This window comes from Gossypium hirsutum, chromosome D01 (genome assembly GCF_007990345.1).
Source record: "Gossypium hirsutum isolate 1008001.06 chromosome D01, Gossypium_hirsutum_v2.1, whole genome shotgun sequence".
Classification (NCBI taxonomy): Eukaryota; Viridiplantae; Streptophyta; class Magnoliopsida; order Malvales; family Malvaceae; genus Gossypium; species Gossypium hirsutum.
In genome coordinates, this window is record NC_053437.1 from 1805730 (window position 1) to 1827857 (window position 22128).

At 32.0% G+C, this 22128-nt stretch overlaps 3 protein-coding genes across 5 annotated transcripts; 1 reads left to right on the top strand and 2 right to left on the bottom strand.

Annotated features, from left to right (window-relative positions):
• The first annotated feature begins 1270 nt into the window (after positions 1-1270).
• On the top strand, positions 1271-2330 carry LOC107933049 (myelin transcription factor 1). The gene has a single exon (XM_016865200.2). It carries the CDS (start codon positions 1356-1358, stop codon positions 2160-2162), a length of 807 nt encoding a protein of 268 aa, XP_016720689.2. The 5' UTR covers positions 1271-1355; the 3' UTR covers positions 2163-2330.
• Positions 2331-3103: 773 nt separating this feature from the next.
• Positions 3104-7074, bottom strand: LOC121213707 (ATP-dependent zinc metalloprotease FTSH 2, chloroplastic). Of its 2 annotated transcripts, none has more exons than XM_041086684.1 (5): positions 6782-7074; positions 4747-5934; positions 4349-4662; positions 3942-4182; positions 3104-3602 (listed from the first exon to the last, which is right to left on the bottom strand). In XM_041086684.1, the coding sequence occupies exons 2-5, from the start codon at positions 5932-5934 to the stop codon at positions 3261-3263; spliced, it is 2085 nt and encodes a 694-aa protein (XP_040942618.1). In that variant the 5' UTR covers positions 6782-7074; the 3' UTR covers positions 3104-3260. The 2 variants fall into 2 exon arrangements, with proteins under 2 accessions (XP_040942618.1, XP_040942619.1); XM_041086685.1 differs by having other exon boundaries at positions 6831-6933.
• Positions 7075-9835: 2761 nt separating this feature from the next.
• Positions 9836-16611, bottom strand: LOC121213708 (ABC transporter D family member 2, chloroplastic). Of its 2 annotated transcripts, XM_041086686.1 has the most exons (9): positions 16029-16611; positions 15655-15722; positions 14998-15324; positions 14735-14899; positions 14308-14536; positions 13523-13764; positions 13095-13413; positions 11404-11681; positions 9836-10405 (listed from the first exon to the last, which is right to left on the bottom strand). In XM_041086686.1, exons 1-9 carry the CDS (start codon positions 16468-16470, stop codon positions 10220-10222), a joined length of 2256 nt encoding a protein of 751 aa, XP_040942620.1. In that variant the 5' UTR covers positions 16471-16611; the 3' UTR covers positions 9836-10219. The 2 variants fall into 2 exon arrangements, with proteins under 2 accessions (XP_040942620.1, XP_040942621.1); XM_041086687.1 differs by lacking the exons at positions 15655-15722; positions 16029-16611 and adding an exon at positions 15454-15549 and having other exon boundaries at positions 14998-15331.
• Positions 16612-22128: the final 5517 nt, after the last annotated feature.

The following is a 22128-nucleotide window of genomic DNA, read 5'->3' on the forward strand; positions in this document are numbered from 1 at the left end:
TTGTTTTTTAAAAATTTAATTTAATTGTAGAAGCATCTGAAAGTTTCTAAGTTAATATAATGCTTAGAACTACTCACAACTCATCCCAGCCCTTAAATAGGAAGATAAACGCTTTTCAGTACGCTCGAATCCACATCCTCCTACGTTAACAGCAATATTAATATCAACTGAATTAAAACTCAATCTGCTAAGTTAACGTTCGATATTTTACTGACATGATGCAATATTAAGTCAGTATTTCACTTGCAACCAAATGTTTTTAATTAAATAAAAAAGGGTTGATATGACTTCATTTAACACACGTGCTATTTACGACTTCAATTATATATATAAAAGCCAAAGCATGCAAAATTTCCCTTTCTCTTGTACAGCATGCACCCATGAAAAAAGCACCTCACCACTTCATTCACACTTTCTACTGCTAAATTTTTTTATATATTTTTATAGTTATAACCAATTAAAAATGAGTTAATATTATTATATAAATTAAAAATTAATTCAATATCTTTTAAATAAAGCTTCGAGTTCAAGTTTTATAAATAGAGAAAACAATATTAAAAGAGTTTGCCTCTTGTTTAAGGGTTTAACCTAATTCGATTTTGAATTAATCGGGACTCAATATAGCTATTGAACACTAAAAGTTTGTATAAAAAAAATCAACTTAATTAAATACATGCTTAATAGAAAAAGTATCTTCTTAATTAAAGGTGTCTAAAAGTGGTCATGGGCGAAAACTCGATCAACCCAGCTTGCTTTAAGCTAAGATTAAATTTGGTAATTTTTACTTTAACTCGACCTAATTTGATTAACTGTTCAATAATTAAAAAATATAAAAAATATATTTTATTAATTTTTAAACAATAAAACGGGCTTTTTGAGTGGGCCAAGCTCATATATGAAATTATAATTTGGAACCAAGCCTAAAACTTGCTCCACCTAACCTGCTCAGATAGCTCATTTTATTATTTTTAAAATAATATAATTTAAATTCAAATTTGACCAACTAATTCAAAAACAAAAAAAAATATTTATTCAAACCCGACCTAAATTGAATCCAACCCATCGAAAAGAATAGAAGACTTAACCCGTAAACAGGTCTATTTTTAACCTAACTTACCCTACTTTTCTTTTCTTCCATAAAGTAACCTCATGCAAAAAAACAAAACATTAAAAAAAAAGCAATTAAAAAAAATATAGAATCTATTGAATATCACCAAAATATCCTCCTTTTGTTTATTCCCCACTATATATAATCAACTCAATGTTGCCACCTTGTTGAATGTTCAGTCTATGAATAAGTTTTTCTAATACAAAATCCCATTTTAGCCACCAAAAAAAATCGATTGAAAATTTTCATGGATTCCATTAAGGCAAAGAAGATTCAAGCAATGAAGAAATATAGGAAAACCCAGTTTTCAAGTCATAATTTTCTTCATTTTGTGGCTGTTTTTGGGATTTTAATTCTTAGTTCATTTTGGTCCATTAATCCTTCTTTATGTTCATCAATGAAGCAATTTGTTATAATCTCTCTTCCATGTATTTGGTCTTCTTTTTTCAACCCTAAATGTTTGTTTATTGTGGTTAATGTCATTGTTGTATTCCTTGTTGGAGAATCCGGGCTCGTTGGTTCAAAAGTTTCTCCAGGTCGTGATGTTTATGATGAGTATGTCAAGAGGAATCGAAGGGTTAGGGGTGTTTCAGTCTCAACGACGGTGCCTCGAGAGGTGGGAGATTATAAGGCAATGGATTCCGAAGAAGGAAAGGGAGGATTTGATCAAACTGAAGAAGAAGAAGAAGAAGAAGAAAAAGGGTTGTTCGAAGTGAAAGAAGTGATAACATCGGAAGCCGAGTCCGGGGAGGAAGAACAAACACGTGAAGTTGAAGAAGAAGAAGAAGAAAAAGGGTCGTTCGAAGTGAAAGACGTGATAACATCGAAGGTCGACCCCTTGGAAGAGGAACGAACATGTGAAATTAAAGAAGAAAAAGGGTTGATCGAAGTGAAAGAAACGAAAACATGGAAGGTCGAACATGGAAGGTCGATTGTTGAAGATCATCAAGAGATTGAATTGCCGGAATTTAATAAAAGAGTTGAAGAGTTCATTGCTAGAGTTAATAAACAAAGGTGGATGGAAGCTCAATCATTAGGGTCTTGTAAGGTATAATTATTACTAGATTACGGCACACACCACATCATGGTGTGAGTAGAAAAAAAAGAGTAAAAAGTTATTAGATATTAAATGGGTTTGGGTTGAAATGATAAAATCAAGGTTTTAAAAATTATGATGTATAAAGTTAAGTCTAAAAAAATGAAATTTTTAATCATTTTTCAATTAAATTATTGTTGAAATAATAAATTATTATTTTCTATATTAACTGCATGTAAAAATTATCTTCGTATGATTTAAGAAAGTTTATCATGTAAAACTTAGTTGTTTATTTTAATTTCACACTATTTTTTATTTTAATTTTGTTGAAACTAATCCAAGGATAGGCTATATATATTTTTTATTAAAATTTTAAATATCATTATATTTTATAGTATGTAAATTATAAAATTTTAGATATGCCTTGAAGCTTGAATTAGACATGTTTACGGATTGGATTACCCGCTTAAACCCATATGAAATTTAAGATGGTATAAGCAAAAATATTATGCCCAATAGATGAGCTTGACAAAAAAAACAAACCCGATTAAATTATGAGCTAAGCTTGGACTTGAACTTTTCGGACCCGAGCCCAATCCATTTTCTATGTCTATAATATATTATACTAAGTTATTTATATATATTGTATAATTTATAACACATAATAACTAAATATATAGTAATATATAATACTATAATGTAAATATTAAAAAATTGTTAAGATGATTATCTATAAAATTTAATAAAAGAAAATATATTAAATTAAAATATATAAATATTTTTTTTAAAATATAGGTAGGACAAAAATGAATTTGAATTAACTATTTATAAATGTGAGCAAGCTTAATCAAAATTTTAAATTCATATTTCGATTAGACTTAAGTAAATATAAAGTGTGTTAAGATTATGCTTAAGTTCAACCCAAATCTGGCCAATTAACACCTCTAACTGGACAAAGCTCAAAAACTGTTCCATTTTCTCATTCATAAATTAAAAATCAGTATACATACATTTTCTAATTACATATAAGTGAAAGATTACAGTATAAATTTAAACCATTTAATGTGTAACATAAAAAGAGTGAACTACTTGTACAACTTGTTTAACACTGTCTGCTTAAACAGAGACTGGGGTGGGTACTGAAGGAGGGACCTGATTTTCGGCCGGGATTTCAACAAACTCCGAAAGGATTGCCCTGAATTCATCTCCGCTCATCGTTTCCTTCTCAATGAGGACTTCGACGATCTTGTCAATGGCTTCACGGTTGTTCCTTATGTGTTGCAACGCAATCTCGTAAGCACTGTCTGATAACCTCTTGACGGCAGTATCGATGTCTTCGGCGAGTTTTTCTGACATTGAGTTTCTTGCCATCATTCTCATTATGACGTCGGCGCTTTGGGCTGATGAGTCCATAAGGGACCATGGACCAATTTCGGACATTCCAAATGTCACCACCATCTGCAAAGATTGATTCACAGTTTTGTTAAATTACATTGCTGCGGTATGTAGTAGACAAATCCAGCACAAGACAGTTTCATGGGGGCCATTAAGCATTTCCGTGCCCCTGGATTAAATGGTTCCTAGGTAACTCATGGCAGAGGGATAAACTGGAGATATGCAGGTAATCCAACAAAAGCGACTTGAACTATAAACACAGCAACACTATGCTACGAAAAGTTAGGCATATGCAGTAAGGAACTCGTTGCAGAGAATTTCTAATAAAAACCAATCAAGTGGCATAGAACGACAGCTGAATTTTACTGAGCTTGAAGCAGAAGCTTAGAAATGTGGAATTACCTGTTTAGCCAAACCAGTAATCTGCTGCAAATCACCAGCTGCACCTGTTGTCACCTCAGGTTCACCGAAGATGATTTCCTCTGCGGCTCTGCCACCAAGTCCTCCAACAATTCTTGCAAAGAGTTGTTGCTTGGAGATCAAGGTAGGGTCATCTGAAGGAATGAACCAGGTAAGACCGCGTGCCTGGCCACGTGGAATCAAGGTGACTTTTTGAACAGGATCGTGACCCGGTGTCAAAGTTCTGAGACATGAAGGTATCACAATCGTAAGTTTCTTAAACAGTCATTCTAAAATAAAGACGACAGTATTAACAGATAAAAACGAACAAGCATGCATAATGAGAGTTGAAGACGTTATTTGAGGTATGAAACACGAAAAGTAAATTAAGATGCTCTTATTTCACTCACCCGCAAATGGCATGGCCGACCTCGTGGTATGCAACCAAGCTTTTGCTCTTTCCATCAGTCATAACTGTTCCTTCCATTCCAGCCACGATCCTATCAATTGAATCATCGATTTCTTTAGATGAAATTGCGGTCTTGCCACGCCGACCAGCCAATATAGCAGCTTCGTTTAATAGATTTGCTAGATCTGCTCCACTAAAACCAGGCGTTCTCATGGCTATAACATCAAATGATACATCAGTTTCAAACTTCTTGTTGCTACCATGAACCTTTAGTATCTCAGTTCTGCCTCTGATATCCGGAACATCAACAGTGACCTGCATTAAAGCATCATGTTGGCTACTTTGTTGTGTAGCTAATAAGAATGATACAACATACAAGCAATAATTATATGTTTTTACCTGTCTATCAAACCGTCCTGGCCTCAACAAAGCGGAATCAAGAATGTCAGCTCTGTTAGTTGCTGCAATTACGATGATACCGGTGTTACCCTCGAAACCATCCATTTCGGTCAAAAGCTGGTTAAGAGTTTGCTCTCTCTCATCATTCCCTCCACCAATACCAGTTCCTCTTTGTCGTCCAACGGCATCAATTTCATCCACAAAGACAATACAGGGGGCATTCTCCTTGGCCTTCTTGAAAAGATCACGAACTCGAGAAGCACCAACACCAACAAACATTTCAACAAACTCAGAACCAGAAATGGAGAAGAATGGCACACCAGCTTCACCGGCAATTGCCTTAGCAAGAAGAGTCTTTCCGGTTCCAGGAGGGCCAATGAGAAGAACACCTTTAGGGATACGAGCCCCGACTGCGGTAAATCTTTCTGGCTTCTTTAAGAACTCCACAACCTCCATGAAGTCCTGCTTTGCTTCATCAACTCCAGCAACATCATCGAATGTTACACCGGTGTTAGGTTCCATTTGAAACTTTGCTTTCGACTGACCAAAAGCAAGGGGAAAACCAGGCCCACCCGGACCTCCCATTCCACCAGACGATCTCCTTGAAAGAAGGAACAACCCTCCAATCAAGATTAATGGGAATGCTAGATTGCCAATCAAGTTAAATAACAACGAACCGGAGTCTTCTTGAGCATTATGGGCAGCAAAGTCAATGTTCTTCTCCCTAAACTTCTGAAGAAGTTCTTGGCTAAGTCCTGGCAACTGCACACGAACTCGTTGAACACGGTTTCCCAACTCAGGAGAGACAGCTTCCACAATAGCTATCGTTCCATTTTCAAACAAATCCACTTTTTTAACCCTGTCCTTGTCCAAATACTCCAAAAACCTAGAATACGACATTCTCGAGGAAGAAACCCCTTGTTCATCAGCATACGCTTTACCATTTCCTAGTAAAGCCGGAACTCCAATTCCAGCAGTTCCGAGTAATGACTTCAAGAATCCCCTTCTTCCTTCATGTTGTTTAAGTTTTAAAGATGCCTTTACAAGTACGGCATTCGATTTCCGACCCAACGATGAAATGGCGGGGGTAAATACAATATTCCTCCCATAAAAGTCTTTACTCAACTTCGATTTAGTTCTGTGAGTAGACAGACCGTTTCCTAGCAAGCATGCTGACGATGCTGCCATCTGCATTATAAACAAATAAATCATTGTAACAAAAAAACACTTGAATTATTCAACTATTTGAGTCCATAAGTGCAACCAAGCATAACCCAAATTTTATTTCAAAAAGAAATAAAAAACTTCTTTGTTCCAATCTGAAAACTGAACGGACTCAGCCGCTTGAGTAGTCATTAGCATCCTAGCAAGCACTAGACTTCGAGTCTCACTGACAGTCTCATTTTGCGGGTGATATGTAAGTAGCGAGGCTGGTGGCCAGAGGCAGATCCTTATAGGAGCTAGGAGTCCTTGCCCCGTCCCCGTCCCCCAAAATTTGGGTAATTATCATTAAGTCCTTTATAATTTATAGAAAATTAAATTAAACCTTACAAAATTTTTGGAAATTCTTATTAAGCCCCTAAAAAATTTGGAAAAGTTAATTAATCCCCAAAACTTAATGGCTAATGCCAAGATATGCTACTGTACTACCCACAGCTAAGCTTTAGTGTACTAAAAAGAGAGAAAATAACAGTGAAGTGTGTCTAAGAATATAAAACTATCATATAGAAAAGGCTTATTTCTACTAATTATCAACCTTTTGGATAGCAAAGCAAAAACTAGCATTCACAGCAACCACCACACACGCACAAAAAAAAAAAATCCAAACTTTCTTTCCCAAATCTTCAATCACAAAAAAAACCCATTATGGAATTCATTACTCAACCAGCTAATTCACAAAGAAAAATGTAATTCGAAGGCATATAAACAACATATAAAGATAAAAGACCCAGAAAATCAATCACTAATAACTCTTCATTCAAAACAATGAAACTATACTATACCAAGAAAAAAGAGGAAAAGGGAATGAAGTTACCTTTGCAAGAAGAGGAACTGAGAAAAAAAAAAAAAAGAAGAGGGTATACCAAAATAAGATGATTAAAGCTAGAAATGGGTCGCTGTGGAGTAAAGAAATGGCGGAATTGAACTGGAAAATAAAGGGTGATTTTTCGAGATTGGATGTGGTTTGAGAATAATATACGTGGCGTCTTTAGAATGGCTCTTAATTTGTCAAACTGGGTGCTTGTGTTTTTAACAATTTGCACATCAGTTCTTAAAGGAGATTTTTTTGTGAGGATTTGATTTCCCAGGTTTTATCATGTATGGTTGATAATGTTGTTACGTAACAATTTCCTAAAATTGATTTAACATCTTGATTTTGATTTTTCTTCTATCAAATTTTCATTGGTTGTATCAAAATTGGTACCCACCAATTTTCTTTATTTTTTTAAAAAATTAAATAATTTATAACTACGTGTCTTAATTATATTTTTATATTTATATTTTTAAAATAAAATGGTTACATTTTTTTTTGGAAAGCGAAATTTTATTGATATGTGAAACTTTTTCGATTAAGGAAAGGATGGGATAAAAACACCATTACATAATAACTAGAGGTGCTCATGGGTCGGGAGGTCCAGCTCGGCCCGATGGCCCCCGTAATATGGGAAGATTCGGGTAAAATTATAGGTCTAAAATATGGGTTTGGGCAAAAAAAGAGGCCCGTTTAGAAAATAGGTCGGGCCTCAGGCATCACTTTTTTTGGCCCGGCCCAGCCCGGCCCGAATATAATAAATATATTTTTAATTTTTTTTAATTTTAGAATACTTTTTTATTTTTTATTTTAAAAATAAATTTTTGGTGTTTATTAAAAAAATAGGCCAGGTCGGGCCAAGCTCGGGCTTAGAAATTTTTTCCCGAGTCGGGCCTAGATAAAATTTTAGGCCCATATTTCGGCCCGCCAAAAAAATTTTCTGGTCCCGGCCCGGCCCATGAGCACCTCTAATAATAACATAGGTCTAAAGTAATAAAATAGGTATAGTCTTTTTTGGTACAACAAATAAATTAAAATCCATAATTAAATTAGACGAGACCACCTTCTTCTAGAGCAATCATCATGTATCATCGGAAGGACTTTATTCGGTGGTGATATGTAAAGCTTTTACAATTAAGGAAAGGATGAGATAACAAATATTGGTACTTAAGAACAAAAGCCCAACTTTATGCATATTATAAAAAATCGATATGAACACTTAGTTGAAATTAATTGATATTGGAATAAAATGTCTAACATGAACTTATTGCTCTGAAGAAAAACGTAAACAATGACACGAACATCATGAATACAAGTCACGCCGATGGGGCATCCATCACTAAATTGAATCTCCTCGAGTTAGCATTGAATTTGACAATAATGATATTTGTTCCTCATATCTCCATGCTCATTATACCATTATTGATACATGGTATTAACAGAACTGGAGAAGAAGAGAATGTGGTGTCAAAGGAGACCAGTTCACTCATTTTAGGACTGAAAGTCAGACAAATAGAGGGTCTCAGATAAATGCTTAGCGTATTAGGATTTTGATATATTTAATTATTTTTTATATATTAATTTTTATATTAATAAAAATAAATCTTATTTATACATATTCATGCAATTTAAAATTGTAAAAAGGAAATCTTAATCCTATCTGAATTTCTTTTTTAATATTTTGGATAATAAAATATTTAATAAAATATTTCATGCTTTTTTCAATTAAAGTGGATTATTTTAAAAATATATCTTTTCAAAATGTATATATAATTATCCGATGCATCTCATGTCTAGTTATCTTAAAGAACAATATTTATAATTATCTTTGAAATTTTTGTATTTTATTTTTTAAAATATTTTTAAATAAAATTAATTTTTTAATTTTTTAAAATTACTTTTTATAAGATAAAATAAAATATAAAAAAATTGAAATAATTCTAAAATGAAAATTATCCCACCAATCATCTTATAAAATAAAATAAAAAATTTGAAAATTATCTCAACAGTTATCTTTGGCTTGGGGTTTGTGTACCGATTATAAATATCATATCTGCAAACACACATAAAACTTAGGTTACATCAGAAAATTTAAAAATATGTGGCAAATTATTTATATATTTAATAAATTTTTAGATTTCATCTTTTCATTATTATATTCATAACTCTTATCATTTTTTATAATTTATTTAATATGTAATAATTATTTACGTTTATTATATATAAATTTTGGAAATAATAAAAGATAGTTCTTCAAGGAGAATGAATTATCGTCTGAATCAATAAATTTATTTAATGTAAATCCTTATTTTGTAACATATGTTTTATATAAAAAAAACTATGTTATCTTGATTCAACAATCAATTTTACCAATTTTTTAACCTAATTCAACTAATTTCAAATGATTTATGAGTCAACCAATCTAACTCTTCCTTAATATGTTTTGGTTTAAACATAAATCAATGCTTGCATATACAAATAAAAATAAAATAAAATTCAAACCAAAACGCCTAAAGACGAATGGAGAAAAAAAGATAATAATAATTATTATTAATATAAATGAGATTTTTTTCAAAACATTTTAAATAATGGGTTGTGCGATTGTATCTCTTCGGAGATTCAATTGGGATTTTGAGTAGAGTTTTTTTCTTTTTTTTTTATAATTTATGAGTGCATAATTATAATATAAATTATAAATATATGTCGAAATAATTACAAAATAGAATTATACCAATACAAAATATAAACAGATGAAAAATCAAAATATAACTGAATAAAACCCAACGCCTGGTATGATTTAAGACATGTATAACATTGCACACGGTAGAACTTGAACATGAATACTCAAAAACCCAATGCCTCAACCTTCACTCAAAACCCCGTAATAATTGAGTATTTTTCAATGTCACTAATGTTAATACTTTCATTGACCAAACTCAAAATCCGGAATAATTGAGTGGCCACGGGGAAAGTTTACCCCCTACCCCAAAAGAAAATAAACAAGAAATTCAAGCAATTTTAAGTTGAGATCTAAACCATAACAGCAAACATGGTAGATATCATATCGCATTTCAAGTGAATTTTATAATATTCACTTTGGGTTTTAATGAACTCCACATGCCACAATAATTACCATAATCCATCAAAATTTACCCTAAAAATTAAAATAAAGCACATGATGCACTAGTAAGTTTACAACTAGCACTAAGATAATATGTCAAAGCCGACAAAAATTTACATTCAAGAATTTGCTTGCAATAGCTATAAGTAATCACATATAATATATATAATATATACTGAAGTGATAAGTGGTTACATTTTACCTGCTGGAAGTATGATCCATAGGAAACCTTTTTGCTGTGTACTTTTTCTTTTTCCTTTTTTCAATTTGATGAAGAAATCGGTTTAAAGCATTTTGACCAAACTTTAGGGCAGCTACAACTATAACTTCAAGAAATTGTGTAAAGTGTCCTGCTCAATGAATTTGATGTTCCAATTGCGTTGTCTGCTATCTGCATCTGCCGATGATATATCTAGGACCCTATTATGATAAGCATATAAGGTACGACGATGACCAATACTGATATATGTGATGCCCGCTGCCTTCATCTTCTCGTACAAATGGGCCTGTATATGGAATTTAAGCACAACACCATTAATGTAAATCTTAATCTTGGAAGGGAGAATGGTTTTTAACACTCTAGAAAGGGAGCGCAACCAAAAATTAAGATCCAATTGTTAATAATGTTTTTTTTTTTGGTTAAATTTGTTGGTGACACATTCTGAAATACAAAAAAAAAAACCCTCACTTGGTAGCAATGTAACTAAAAAATAACATTGTAATGAACATGAATTTAACAAAATAGTCTTAACTGTATTAACACTGAGACCTGAATTTTGAAATCTGAAAAGTGGAGGGATTAAATTCTTAGAAATAAAAGTATAGGGACTAAATTTTAAATTTATGAAGAGTACAGAGACTTATGACATATTTTAACATTGTAGAACTACCGGCAAACTATATGTTAAGGATACCTTTCCCAAGGTATTATTTTTTGTGCTTTTCTAGAACTACCAGCAAACTATATGTTAAGGATACCTTAATTATAGTTTCTTATTCTACAAGTTAATTTTAGATTCTTATTCTACAAGACTAAAACCCTATGTAACCTTAACGGACAATTCTTAGTAATAAAATAAGACAGACTTTCATTCAAATTATTGAGGTTTAAGACTTTCTCCCTAACGAGTCCAAGGTTAAGAGCTCCCTGATGAGTTACATATATATTATAAATCATACAACAAGGGTAAAACTTTATCAATCGAAGCAGGTTATTTCCCATGAACCGCCATGTGACACAATCCATAACCCGTGAACATAACACAGTGTAGCAGGAATAATTTTCATTTGGCTATTACTATGTTCTCCCATTCTTTGTGGTCAAAAGGTGTCAGTTACATTACAAGCAAAGAATATGAATATTATTTACTTGGACAAGGACATTGAATATGAGACATTCATCTAAAAAAACCTCAATAACACGAAGCTAAGGAGAGGTCTAGAGTTCATAAGACCACATGGCTTCACAAAAATAAAGAGTATAAATTTTAGAATTCAGACATACCTCATTGACCTCATCCAAAGCACTGGTGGATTCATCCAATAGGGCCAACTTTGGTTTAGAAAGCAACAAACGTGCAAAAGCAAGGCGCTGTTGCTCGCCAAGGGAAAGAACACTGGACCACTCATATACCGTGTCAAGACCTTTGAAGCGAGACAATATATAGCCAATGCGGACATCTTCTAAAACCTGTGTTAAATCATCTGTTGTAGGAACAGGGACGCGATGCTTTTCACTCACATTTTTAGAGTTTGGAACTTGCGTCAAGAAAGGCAATGAACCTACAATTTCAGGTCAATAAAGCTTCAACATTTTCCTCCTGTTCTCTTTAGCAGGATAAGAGTACCAAATGGATGAAAATGGATGCAAAAAGACTCACACATTAATAAAAAATAAAATTGAAAAGAACCATGATATAGCCAATCAAAGAACGTTAGAAGTTAATAGAAAAAATAGATGGTTGATGCCATCTCCAAAGAATAATAAGTTAAAGTGAACCTAGGGTTTTTCATCTTTCCGACAAACCATGAGAGGCATCTAGTTTTTTGACTAACTGCCCTTGGGAAATTCCTTTTGAGTGTCATCACAATATTTATCAACCCAAGCAACCACTGCCCCACCACTCTCACTTTCCTCCTCCCTCTTTCTCTCCCAGCAAATTCTCCCTAAAAGAATATTGTACTTGTCAAAATATACCTACAAAAGCCAACCTAAAATATCAAAGATGATCCTAAAACCAATCCAAAAGTAAAAAAATTATTCAAAAAAATTTTAAATACTCCCTCCATGTCCTGAAAAGAGCACGTCTCATACCCAGACCAAGGAATCAATTTTCATATTGTTAAGAGGTGCTATCCCACATCAATTGAATATTTGGTTTCCTATGGTCTTGTATATAAATTGGGCTGCTCCATCTATTACCAATTGGTTTTAGGTTGGATGTTGCATAACCCCATGTGAGGTTGATGATCCCAGGTGAGGTCCATGTGTAGGCCCTTGAAGAGCTATATGTGAGAGTGTGTGTTAAACGGTGTTATCTCACATTGATTTAGTTTACCATGGTCCTATATTCAAGTAGGGCTACTCCATCTATAAACAATTGGTTTTAAGTTGGAAGCTTAGGACATGTATAGTTAGAAGTTAGATAAGATTTATGACCCATTACAAACTTTTAAGTTTTAATGATTTATTTTAAAGCTTTTGATTACTAATTAGAGATTACTTGATAGAATATTATAAAGGGGAAACAGCTATAAATGTTAAGTAGCTAAAAACTAATTAGGTATGGTACGAATTAGACAACATATTCCTTAGAAGCCAAAAATATAATGTTTGCATAGTGCTAGGAAAGCCTCAAAACTCACACATTGATTTGCATCAAATATTGAACAATGTATGCACAAAGTACAGAAGGAATCCGTATTTTGTAATAGAAGAGATGTTATGAATAAATTTCTGGTGAATGTTAGCTGATCAGATAACAGATCGGTTGCATCAAGATTAGACGGAGATGGTATATATTTCTCTCAAGGAAAATGAATTTCCTTCCATGCATCCTGCTCTTCTCGTTTTAAATTATGTATAACTAATTACACATTCAGAAAAAATAAAAGTTTGCTTTGCTCATCCTAAAACTTGCAAATGCTTTTTAAATCAGTTAAGGTACGTGGACTTGTTATTTAGGCAGGACATACCTCCAGGTTTGGTGGTATCTGACACAACTACCTCTTCAGTCCATGTTGGATAAAGCAATTGCTGACGAAGTGAGCCCAAAACCATATATGGCCTTTGAGGAAGGAAAAACACACTTTTAGAATTACTATTTATGGGTCTTCCGAACTCCTCATTCACGTTTGCAGAATTTTCTTCAACAGGAGCCATTTCTGAAGAAGTGGGTGATTGAGCATCACCTGCTTTCTCCACATAGAATGTGATTTTCCCCTTTCCAGTATTCCAAAGACCAGCCAGTGCTCTAAGCAAAGAAGTTTTGCCACTACCACTAGGTCCTACTACCTATTTGAAAAACAAACATCTTTAGCCCTACCTGTCAACTCAGTATATAAATATATATATACTATATATGCAGGCTCAAAATATTGAATCTACAATCTATGCTACTAACCAACAAATTATCTTTTTCATCGATCGCAAATGATAAGTCTCTAACAAGTGTAGAGTTACTTTTTGGTGTCTTTAGAGTCAAACTTTCTACATCCAGCAATCTCGGAGATGTGGTTGGTGGTGTGGATCCATTAGAATCCAAAACTTGGGACCCTTTGACATGAGAATACGTAAGATTGATATACTCCATGGGATCAGAGAGAGACTTGGATCTGCTGCTATCCAGAATATCATCAAATTCACCTGAAAATGTGTTTGGAGTCAAAATTATTATCATTGGATAGATAATTAACTTAGTCAAACAAAAAACAGATAATGCATAGCATAACAGGCAAACAATGAAAAACACTACAACCAATCAGAAAGATTTCACAGATGATGGATGAGGCAACAAATCAACAATAATTATCACCAAGAAACAGATTGAATGATCTAGACGATGGCTAGTTGGTCTATGAAATGCCTTTCATGAATCTCTATACTTGCATGACAAATTCTTGCTATCCAGATTTTTTATTTTTTTGAGGATTGCTATCGAGAATGGAAGTATATTCCAATGGGATTTTTTTTCAGTCATAAATGTTGAAAAAGCTGTATATTTAAGTTTCAGATAAACAAATGAAAAGTGTTGCTTTCAGTGCTAAAAAGGTATGCTATACTCTTCCCATTTATCATAACAAAGTGCAGAATCACCCATTTCTTCTACAATTGTACGTAGTCTCTGAAGAAAAGCTATGGAACCTAATAAAATTATGAAAAGATATAAAGAAAGTGGAATCACCATACCAAGCCTGTCAATGACCGCTGAAAAGGCACTAATTGCTTGAAATTGATATACGACCAAGGAGACGTCCCCAAGGATATGACTAAAAGCTGATACAGACTGATTAATGACACCAAACTCAATTTTTCCAGAGAAATACATAGGAGCGACAACAGCAGCAGGGACAATCTGAATGAGGTATCGGTAGCCATTGGTGAAAAACTCAAGATTTCTGGAAGATATCAACAGTTGCTGCACAAGGAAAGGAACAAAAGAACTGATGCATAAGATGGTTACATAGCAGTACAAGCACAAGTCAGGAACAAGACTGCAAGAGATAACATCAAAGCAAGAAGAAGATACAGCCATTTTGTCGAATATTTAAACTAAGGGAAATGGCAAAAGTTTAGGCAACAGAAGTGAGAGAATATTGAGAATATGCTTGCTTACAGTTAAGTTTTCAAAAGCACTTGTGAAGCGCTGCAACAATAGTTGCAGTTCATTGTCTTCACCACCATAGAAAGCAATGGATTCAGCATTTTCTCGGACACGAACAAGTCCATAACGGAAGTCAGCTTCTTTCTTCTCTTGAAGGAAATTAAGAGTAACCAATCCCTGAGATAACAAATGACACAAAAGTAGAAAGCAAAATTATAGTCGAACTGTCCAAAAAAAAAAAAAGAGGTAGTGCAAGTGGGATAGGGATACAATACCTTGCCAAGAAAGATGCTAACAACTGTTCCACCAATGGAATAGAGAAGAAGTACTACAAACAAGGGAGGATAGATAGTGTACAAGATATTGCTGAAGGATATCAAATCAACGGCAGCATTGAAGAGCGTCAATGAGAAAGAAAGGGCAGTTGAAGTAAAGGAACTAAGATCATCCACTATGCGCTGGTCGGGGTTATCAATAATTGACTGAGATTGGATTTTGTAAAAGGTCCGATCAGTGAGATACCGTTGCATGAAATAGCTTGTCATCCAACATCTCCATCTTAAAGAAAGAGTTTCCCTTGCATAATCTCTCAAAACGAAAAACTGAAAGCTAGAACAAAAACATAAACTAACTTAAGAAGAACAACCAAAAAATGTAACATAAATCGATGGCAGAGCAAGAAGTAGCTAAAGAATGACACTATTGCTAGCAGTGTTAATGCAAGTACCCACAATGAGGTATCCTTAGTCACAGTCCAATCCTTAGCCAATTGGCGTGTGATCATTTTCTCCCCTCAACACTAGCCCCTACACATGGATGGGGTTCCCACAAACGGTACTATTGTTGATACACAACAATTACACGCACTTGTATTAAAGAACAAGCCAAAGAATAAAATAATATTGCTAGCTCAGCAAAACATAAGTGCTCACCGGAATTCCACCAGCAAAGCCACAAAGATAGTACAGAAGTTGCTTGGAGAATTGTTCCTCGTCTTTGTCTATATCATATGATAACGAATTAGAAAACAACACTGAAGGAAACTGAAAAGAAAAGGATTGATTGCATCAAATGTCCCTAAATCATCACCTAATTTCAAAATGTTTTAATTGAATCCTACAAACGTTACTTCAATCAAGTACTTCCCTCAGTCTAGACAAAGCATTTTGAGCTTGTGTACCTAGTGTATAATCTATAGTCTAAGGAGTCAATTAGAACGTAAAGTTAGCACCAATTTTAAATCTGGACTACAGTTTAAGGAAAACTACTGTAATTGAACCAAAAAAAAAAAAGAAGAAGAACATACTTGCTAGCGCATTGAAGAAGTCACGGCCAAGGAAATTGAAACCGACACTGATGCCAGTGGTGGCAAGAGTGAGAGCGAAAACACCAGCTAACTGAAGCCTAGCTTGAACCTTATCATCAGAGAACCAATAAGGAGCAGCCACCTTCCAGAATCTACGAAACAACATGTTTAAGTCAGAGAACTTCCTCTCCTCTCCTTCGTCCTTAAAAGGCGGTAGCGGCGGCGGCGATTGAGATTGGGACTTGGACTGTGAAGTCGATGCAAAACACTTGATATTCAATGGATTTGAATTTGAATTTGAATTTCTAGTTTCGAGACGCTTAGGCTTGGAGAAGAGTGGATGGTGATGAATATGGTGGCCATTGGAGGGTTCGAAAGGGGAAGTGGTAGTGTGTAAGCGTAAATATGGGTACGAGCACAACGCCATTTGTGCTACAATCATTGTCTTTTTTTTTTTTTCTTTTTTCTTTTTCGGGTATGGTATGGAAGAGATATTTTTTTGTGGTTTGGTTTTGTAATGTAAATGTTATCAGAAGAGAAGTTGCGGTATGCTGCGCTTCACTTTGGAGTTTGGACTTTGATGTTTTCGTTTCCATTCGATTCAGTTTGGTTTTTTATTTTTTATATTAATTTTTTATTTTATATTTTTAGACTGCTAATATTATTATAAAAAAATTTATTAATAGTTAAATTATATTTTATCTTCTTTACTAAACAATGATTTGATCATAAAGTAAATTGTTCATTCTATTAAAACTTCATCTATTTTTATTGTTAATAGTCTCTATATGCATGTCGACATGGCACGTCAGGTCTAACTGTTTACATATTTTGTCGGTTACATTAGTTTTTAAGAGTATAAATGGGCCTCCATAGTACTTTTACACTTTAAGATTATATTTTGACAAAATAATTTTTATTTTATGACTTTTTAATGTATATATGTAAACACGAATTTAGAAAAACTTTTAAATTGACAAAAATACAATTTATTTTCTATTATATTATTAAATTGACATTTAAAATTATTTATAATTTAATTTAGAATTATTAGTTAAAACTCTATTCATGCAGTGTAACTCATGTGAGGCAAGTTTTTCCTAACCCGATCTGACTCAACTAACCGAGGAATTAAACTTGTCTTGACCTATTCCAAAACTCAATTAAAAAAAAACTAACTTTGTGCGGGTTGGATTAAATTGGAACTTGTTTGATCTAAGTTTTTTTTTTTATCATTCTAGGAAACTCCTTAGGGTAAGACGAAATTGTTTTTGACCATCCGATTTTGATTTGATTTTCATCAATCTATACTGTTATTTAAACTTGTGACTGAGTTGGTATCACGAGCAAATCGAGTACCAATTCGGTTAAGAAATTACAAGAATGCTTTTTCATAATTAAAATATATTAGATCATAAGAGGATATTTTAGTATTTTTCACATTTTAAAAAACCAATAAAAATATATATAGTAGTATTCAAACCCACCACGTCAATTACATTAATAAAACTTTTAATTTACCGTGCAACTAGAGCTTTAATTTTATTTTTTTACAGTTTTATTATGCACATTTTATTATCTCCATCAGTTTTATACTTATACTTGTCACTTTAAACTCTTGATTGACTTCTTGTCATAGGCCAACCGAGTAGCAACTGAGTTGTATATATTAATAGCGTACATATTTCATATATTATTATTAAATAGTTTTAAACCATAAGTTTCATTATTTATTATATATTATTTTTAAACACACATTCGTATTTAATTTTTTTATTGTCACTAACATAAACGTGTGATATGATTTTTAATAAATATTTAAATTTATTATTTTTTTCAAATTTTATTTTATATATTACCACCTCACTTTGAAATGTTTTTCTTCTTCCAACCCAATTCGAAAATTTACAAAAAAATATTTTTATATTATATTAAATTTATAGAATTAAAAATATTTATAAAATTAAAATAGATGTTATTAATTAAAGTTAATAAATTCTAATTTAAAAATATAAGAAAACATAAAATTAAAATAGACATTTTAATAAATATATTGAAATAGCGTATAGTGGATTTTATCTAAACTCGACCAGCCTCGAAAATTTAAATGAAAATATTGACTCATCTCATCCCAAAATATGATTTTTTTAGGGAAAAAGTTGTCAGGTGGGATGGGTAGGGTTTATTTTTGCTAATTTGTTGTATATAAACCGCTTATTTTTGTTAATTTTTTACTTATAAATTATCAAATTACTAATTTCCAAGTCAGCATTTAAAAAATTTAACAATAAATTAACTATTTAATATTCATAAATTTCAATGATTAAATTCAGACAAATTAAAATTGAAAATTTGGATGGATAGATTGATAATTAAACCACTAACCCATCTGTTATAATTTATCTATTCTTATTTTATATCGGTGAGAAAATAGGATTTATTATGAACTATGTATATTGGGCTAATGGTCAGGACGTTCATTACCTTGGTGTGGTTTAGGTTCGAGTCGCATTGCTGTTAGGATTTTACCTCTTCTTATATAATTCACCAAAAAAAATTTTACTTGATTATTATATTTTTTATTTATTAACATAATTTTAACAAACCCAAATTGATACCCTTCATAAAATGTATATATTCATTATCATGATTTGATGATTATAGAATGTGTTACGTTTTTTAGTAATGACCCATTTGGATGGGCGTTTACTTTTAGTAGTGCATTTAGCTTTCTTTTTGTCTTACATTACAATATTATTACAATATTTAATCCTACCGTCACCGTTATTTTTACACTAAACGCAAGTAAACACACAGTAAAAAGGCCTAAATAAATTCAATTTTAATAATTTTTAATTAATAAAATTTATAAAAATCGAATAAAAAAGCCCAATCATCTCTGTCTAATTAAATAAATAAAACATTATATGAATGCACAATATAATCTAATCATTTGGTGCTGCACCACTACTTAAAAGTGTATTAAAACCAAAATTTATTTTTTATTTGTTTATATGTATTATATTTTTATATTGTATTATATGGACCATATGTCAATGGGTTGGGATATAATTTATTATTTGGTTAAAATATTTGATAAAATTAGAGATTTAGTCCCTATACTTTTAAAAAATCCTACTTTTTATTTAAAAATATCAGTCATTGAAATTATATGTATTTTCTATTACTCAACCATACTGTCACTAGGTTGGGAAATAGTTTATTATTTGGTCAAAAAATGTTGTTAATCTCTGTACTTTGATAAAATTGGAGATTTAGTCATTATACTTAAAAATTAATAAATTAAGTCCTACTTTTTATTTAAAATTTCTAATCCAATCATTGAAATTGTATATATTTTTTGTCAATGTTTGTCAACTGAGAATTTTGATTAAATTGCCATCATATGACATGGCACGTATATGGCAGAAAATAAATATGTTAAATTGGCCAAAAACTATCAATGACAATAATGATTGGACTAAGATTTCTAAATTAAAAAAGTAAGATGATTGAGTTTTTAACCTTTGAAGTATAAGGACCAAAACTCAAATTCTATACAAGTACGGGACTAACAACACATTTTAACCTTATTGTTTTTTGGGGATAAAGCAACATGTAGTCCCTGAACTTGACAACTTTTTCAACTTTTTCCTTAAACTTTTCCTTTGATCACCATTAGTCTTTGAATTTAGCAAGTTTTCTAATGTTGATCCATGTAAAAACATGACACTTAGAGATTATGCCACATCATCACTTAGATATTTTATATATAAACAATCTTGTAGTATATTTGAATTTTTATTTTTTTACAACTAAATTGAACTAATTCAAATTGTAAATAAAATTGAGCTCATCAGAATATTTTCTTCCATAATTCTTGTTTGAGTTAAATAACTTTTTGGAACTCGAACTTGTCAATTATTTTTAGATTCAGGTCTGAAATTTTTTTCAAGTTAGGTCCTGAACTTCACAATTGTTCTTACATTGAGGCTTGAACTTTTTTTTTGTCCAAATTAATTCTTAAAACTTCATTGAAAACCTTAAAGTTTAGGCCCAATGTGAAAACAATTGTCAAGTTCAATAACTAACTTGGACAAAAAAGTTCAAGCCTCAATTTGAGAACAGTTGCCTAATTTAGGCCCTATGTAAGAATAATTACAAAGTTCAAACCCCAATATAGAAATAATTGCTAAATTTAAGTCCCAAATAATGATTTACCCTTTTCATATTGACAACTCTAAAATTTTAATGAGAGAGTATCCAGATTTTACTTGTTCTAACTAGACCTGTCCATGGGCCGGGCGGCCCGCCCGAAATATGGGAGGGTTAGGGTAAAAATATAAGCTCGAAATATGGGCTTGGGCAAAAAAACGAGGCCCGTTTAAAAAACGGGCCGGGCCTCGGGCACCACTTTTTTGGCCCGGGCCCGGCTCGGCTCGAATATAATAAATATATATATTTTATTTTTTAATTTTAAAATACTTTTAAAATAATTTTTTTTATTTTTTTTATTTTTAAAACAAATTTTAATGTTTATTTTAAAAATGGGCCGGGCCGGGTTGGGCTCGGGCTTATGATATTTTCTCGGGTCGGGCTTGGACAAAAATTCAAGCCCATATTTCGGGCCGGACCCGGGGCCTAAGAGGCGGGCCAAAAATTTTTTCCGGGCCCGGCCCAAACCCGGCCCATGGACAGGTCTAGTTCTAACTAATTACAGGTAAGTAAGCACCACTAAGCACCCAATTGAATGGTCTAATTCTAATTCTAGTCTCTTTACTATATTAAAATTAAGATTTGATCCTTCTACTTTAATTTAATCACTCTATTTTATAGCATTAGCTGTACGGAGTAGGTTTAAATTGATAAAAGAATTAGTTGTTCTTATTAACATGATTTTTTTTTATAAAAACAATTTTTAAACATTTTATTAGCATATAAATTTATTCTTTGATTCAACATGGTTAATTTAATTTTCATGAGATTTAATAGTATGATTAAAAAAATTAAAAAAAATTCTACATCATCATCTACATAATAGAAATTAATATTGTTATCAAATATGATAATAAGCTATAAAAAATAAATTATGTCAAAATAAAAAAAATTAATCTTAAATTTTATCACAATGAAACATATCTATCGATGGCATCAGGGCATGACAAATTTTTTGCTCACCCTACTTCTGATATGACAAATTTTGCTACTATGATTTATAAAATGAATAGTTATACTCATATCATTTATTTGTATTTTTTCTATTGTGATTTTTTTTTAAATTTTAGAAAGTTTTATTTGGAATGATTAAATTGATTATCAATGTTGTTGGAACTAAATCAGGCCAGTTGGATTGAGAATCGATTAGTATATCGGTCCAAAAAAAGAGATTAAACAAGACTCTAAGCGAACAACTTAAAATCGATAAAAAATAAAAAAAATCGACAATTTAATTGATTTTATAATTTTTAAATATCTAAAATTTTTAATTAATTATTAAACGGTAATCAAATAAAAAATCAATAATTTGAACCATTTCACCTTTGATTTAAAATTTAAAACATTAGTATGATTGAATTGATGGTTAACTTGGCACACCACAATGATTGAAAATAATATTTTTTATTTACATTTAATATTTTCCTCTGTTTTTATATTTTATGATTTTTTTAGATATTTTGAATGTTTTATCTATAAGGATTGAACCAATAATTAGTGTAGCTGAAATCGAACTTGGTTAGTTGAAATGAGAATTAGTTGATATACCAATCCAAACTTTGAATGAATGGCTTGAAACCGATAAAAAATCGATAATTGAATCGGTTTATATTTTTAAATTTTTTATTAAATCGACGAACAAACTGAGAATTATTGGTCTAAGTTTGACCACCGGTTCAGTTTTTAAACCAATCCTAATGATTCAATAGGTTGTCTCTTGTCTGACCAGTTCTTACAACATGAAGATAGAGGGATTAAAAGCATAATTAAACCCAAGCTCAATTAATTAAACACGTTAGCTCTATGACCTGTGAGCTGGCCGCCTTATGATTTTCCCGCGTTAAATAAATAAAATTCCTTTCCTTTCCTCCAACTCCACCTTCTT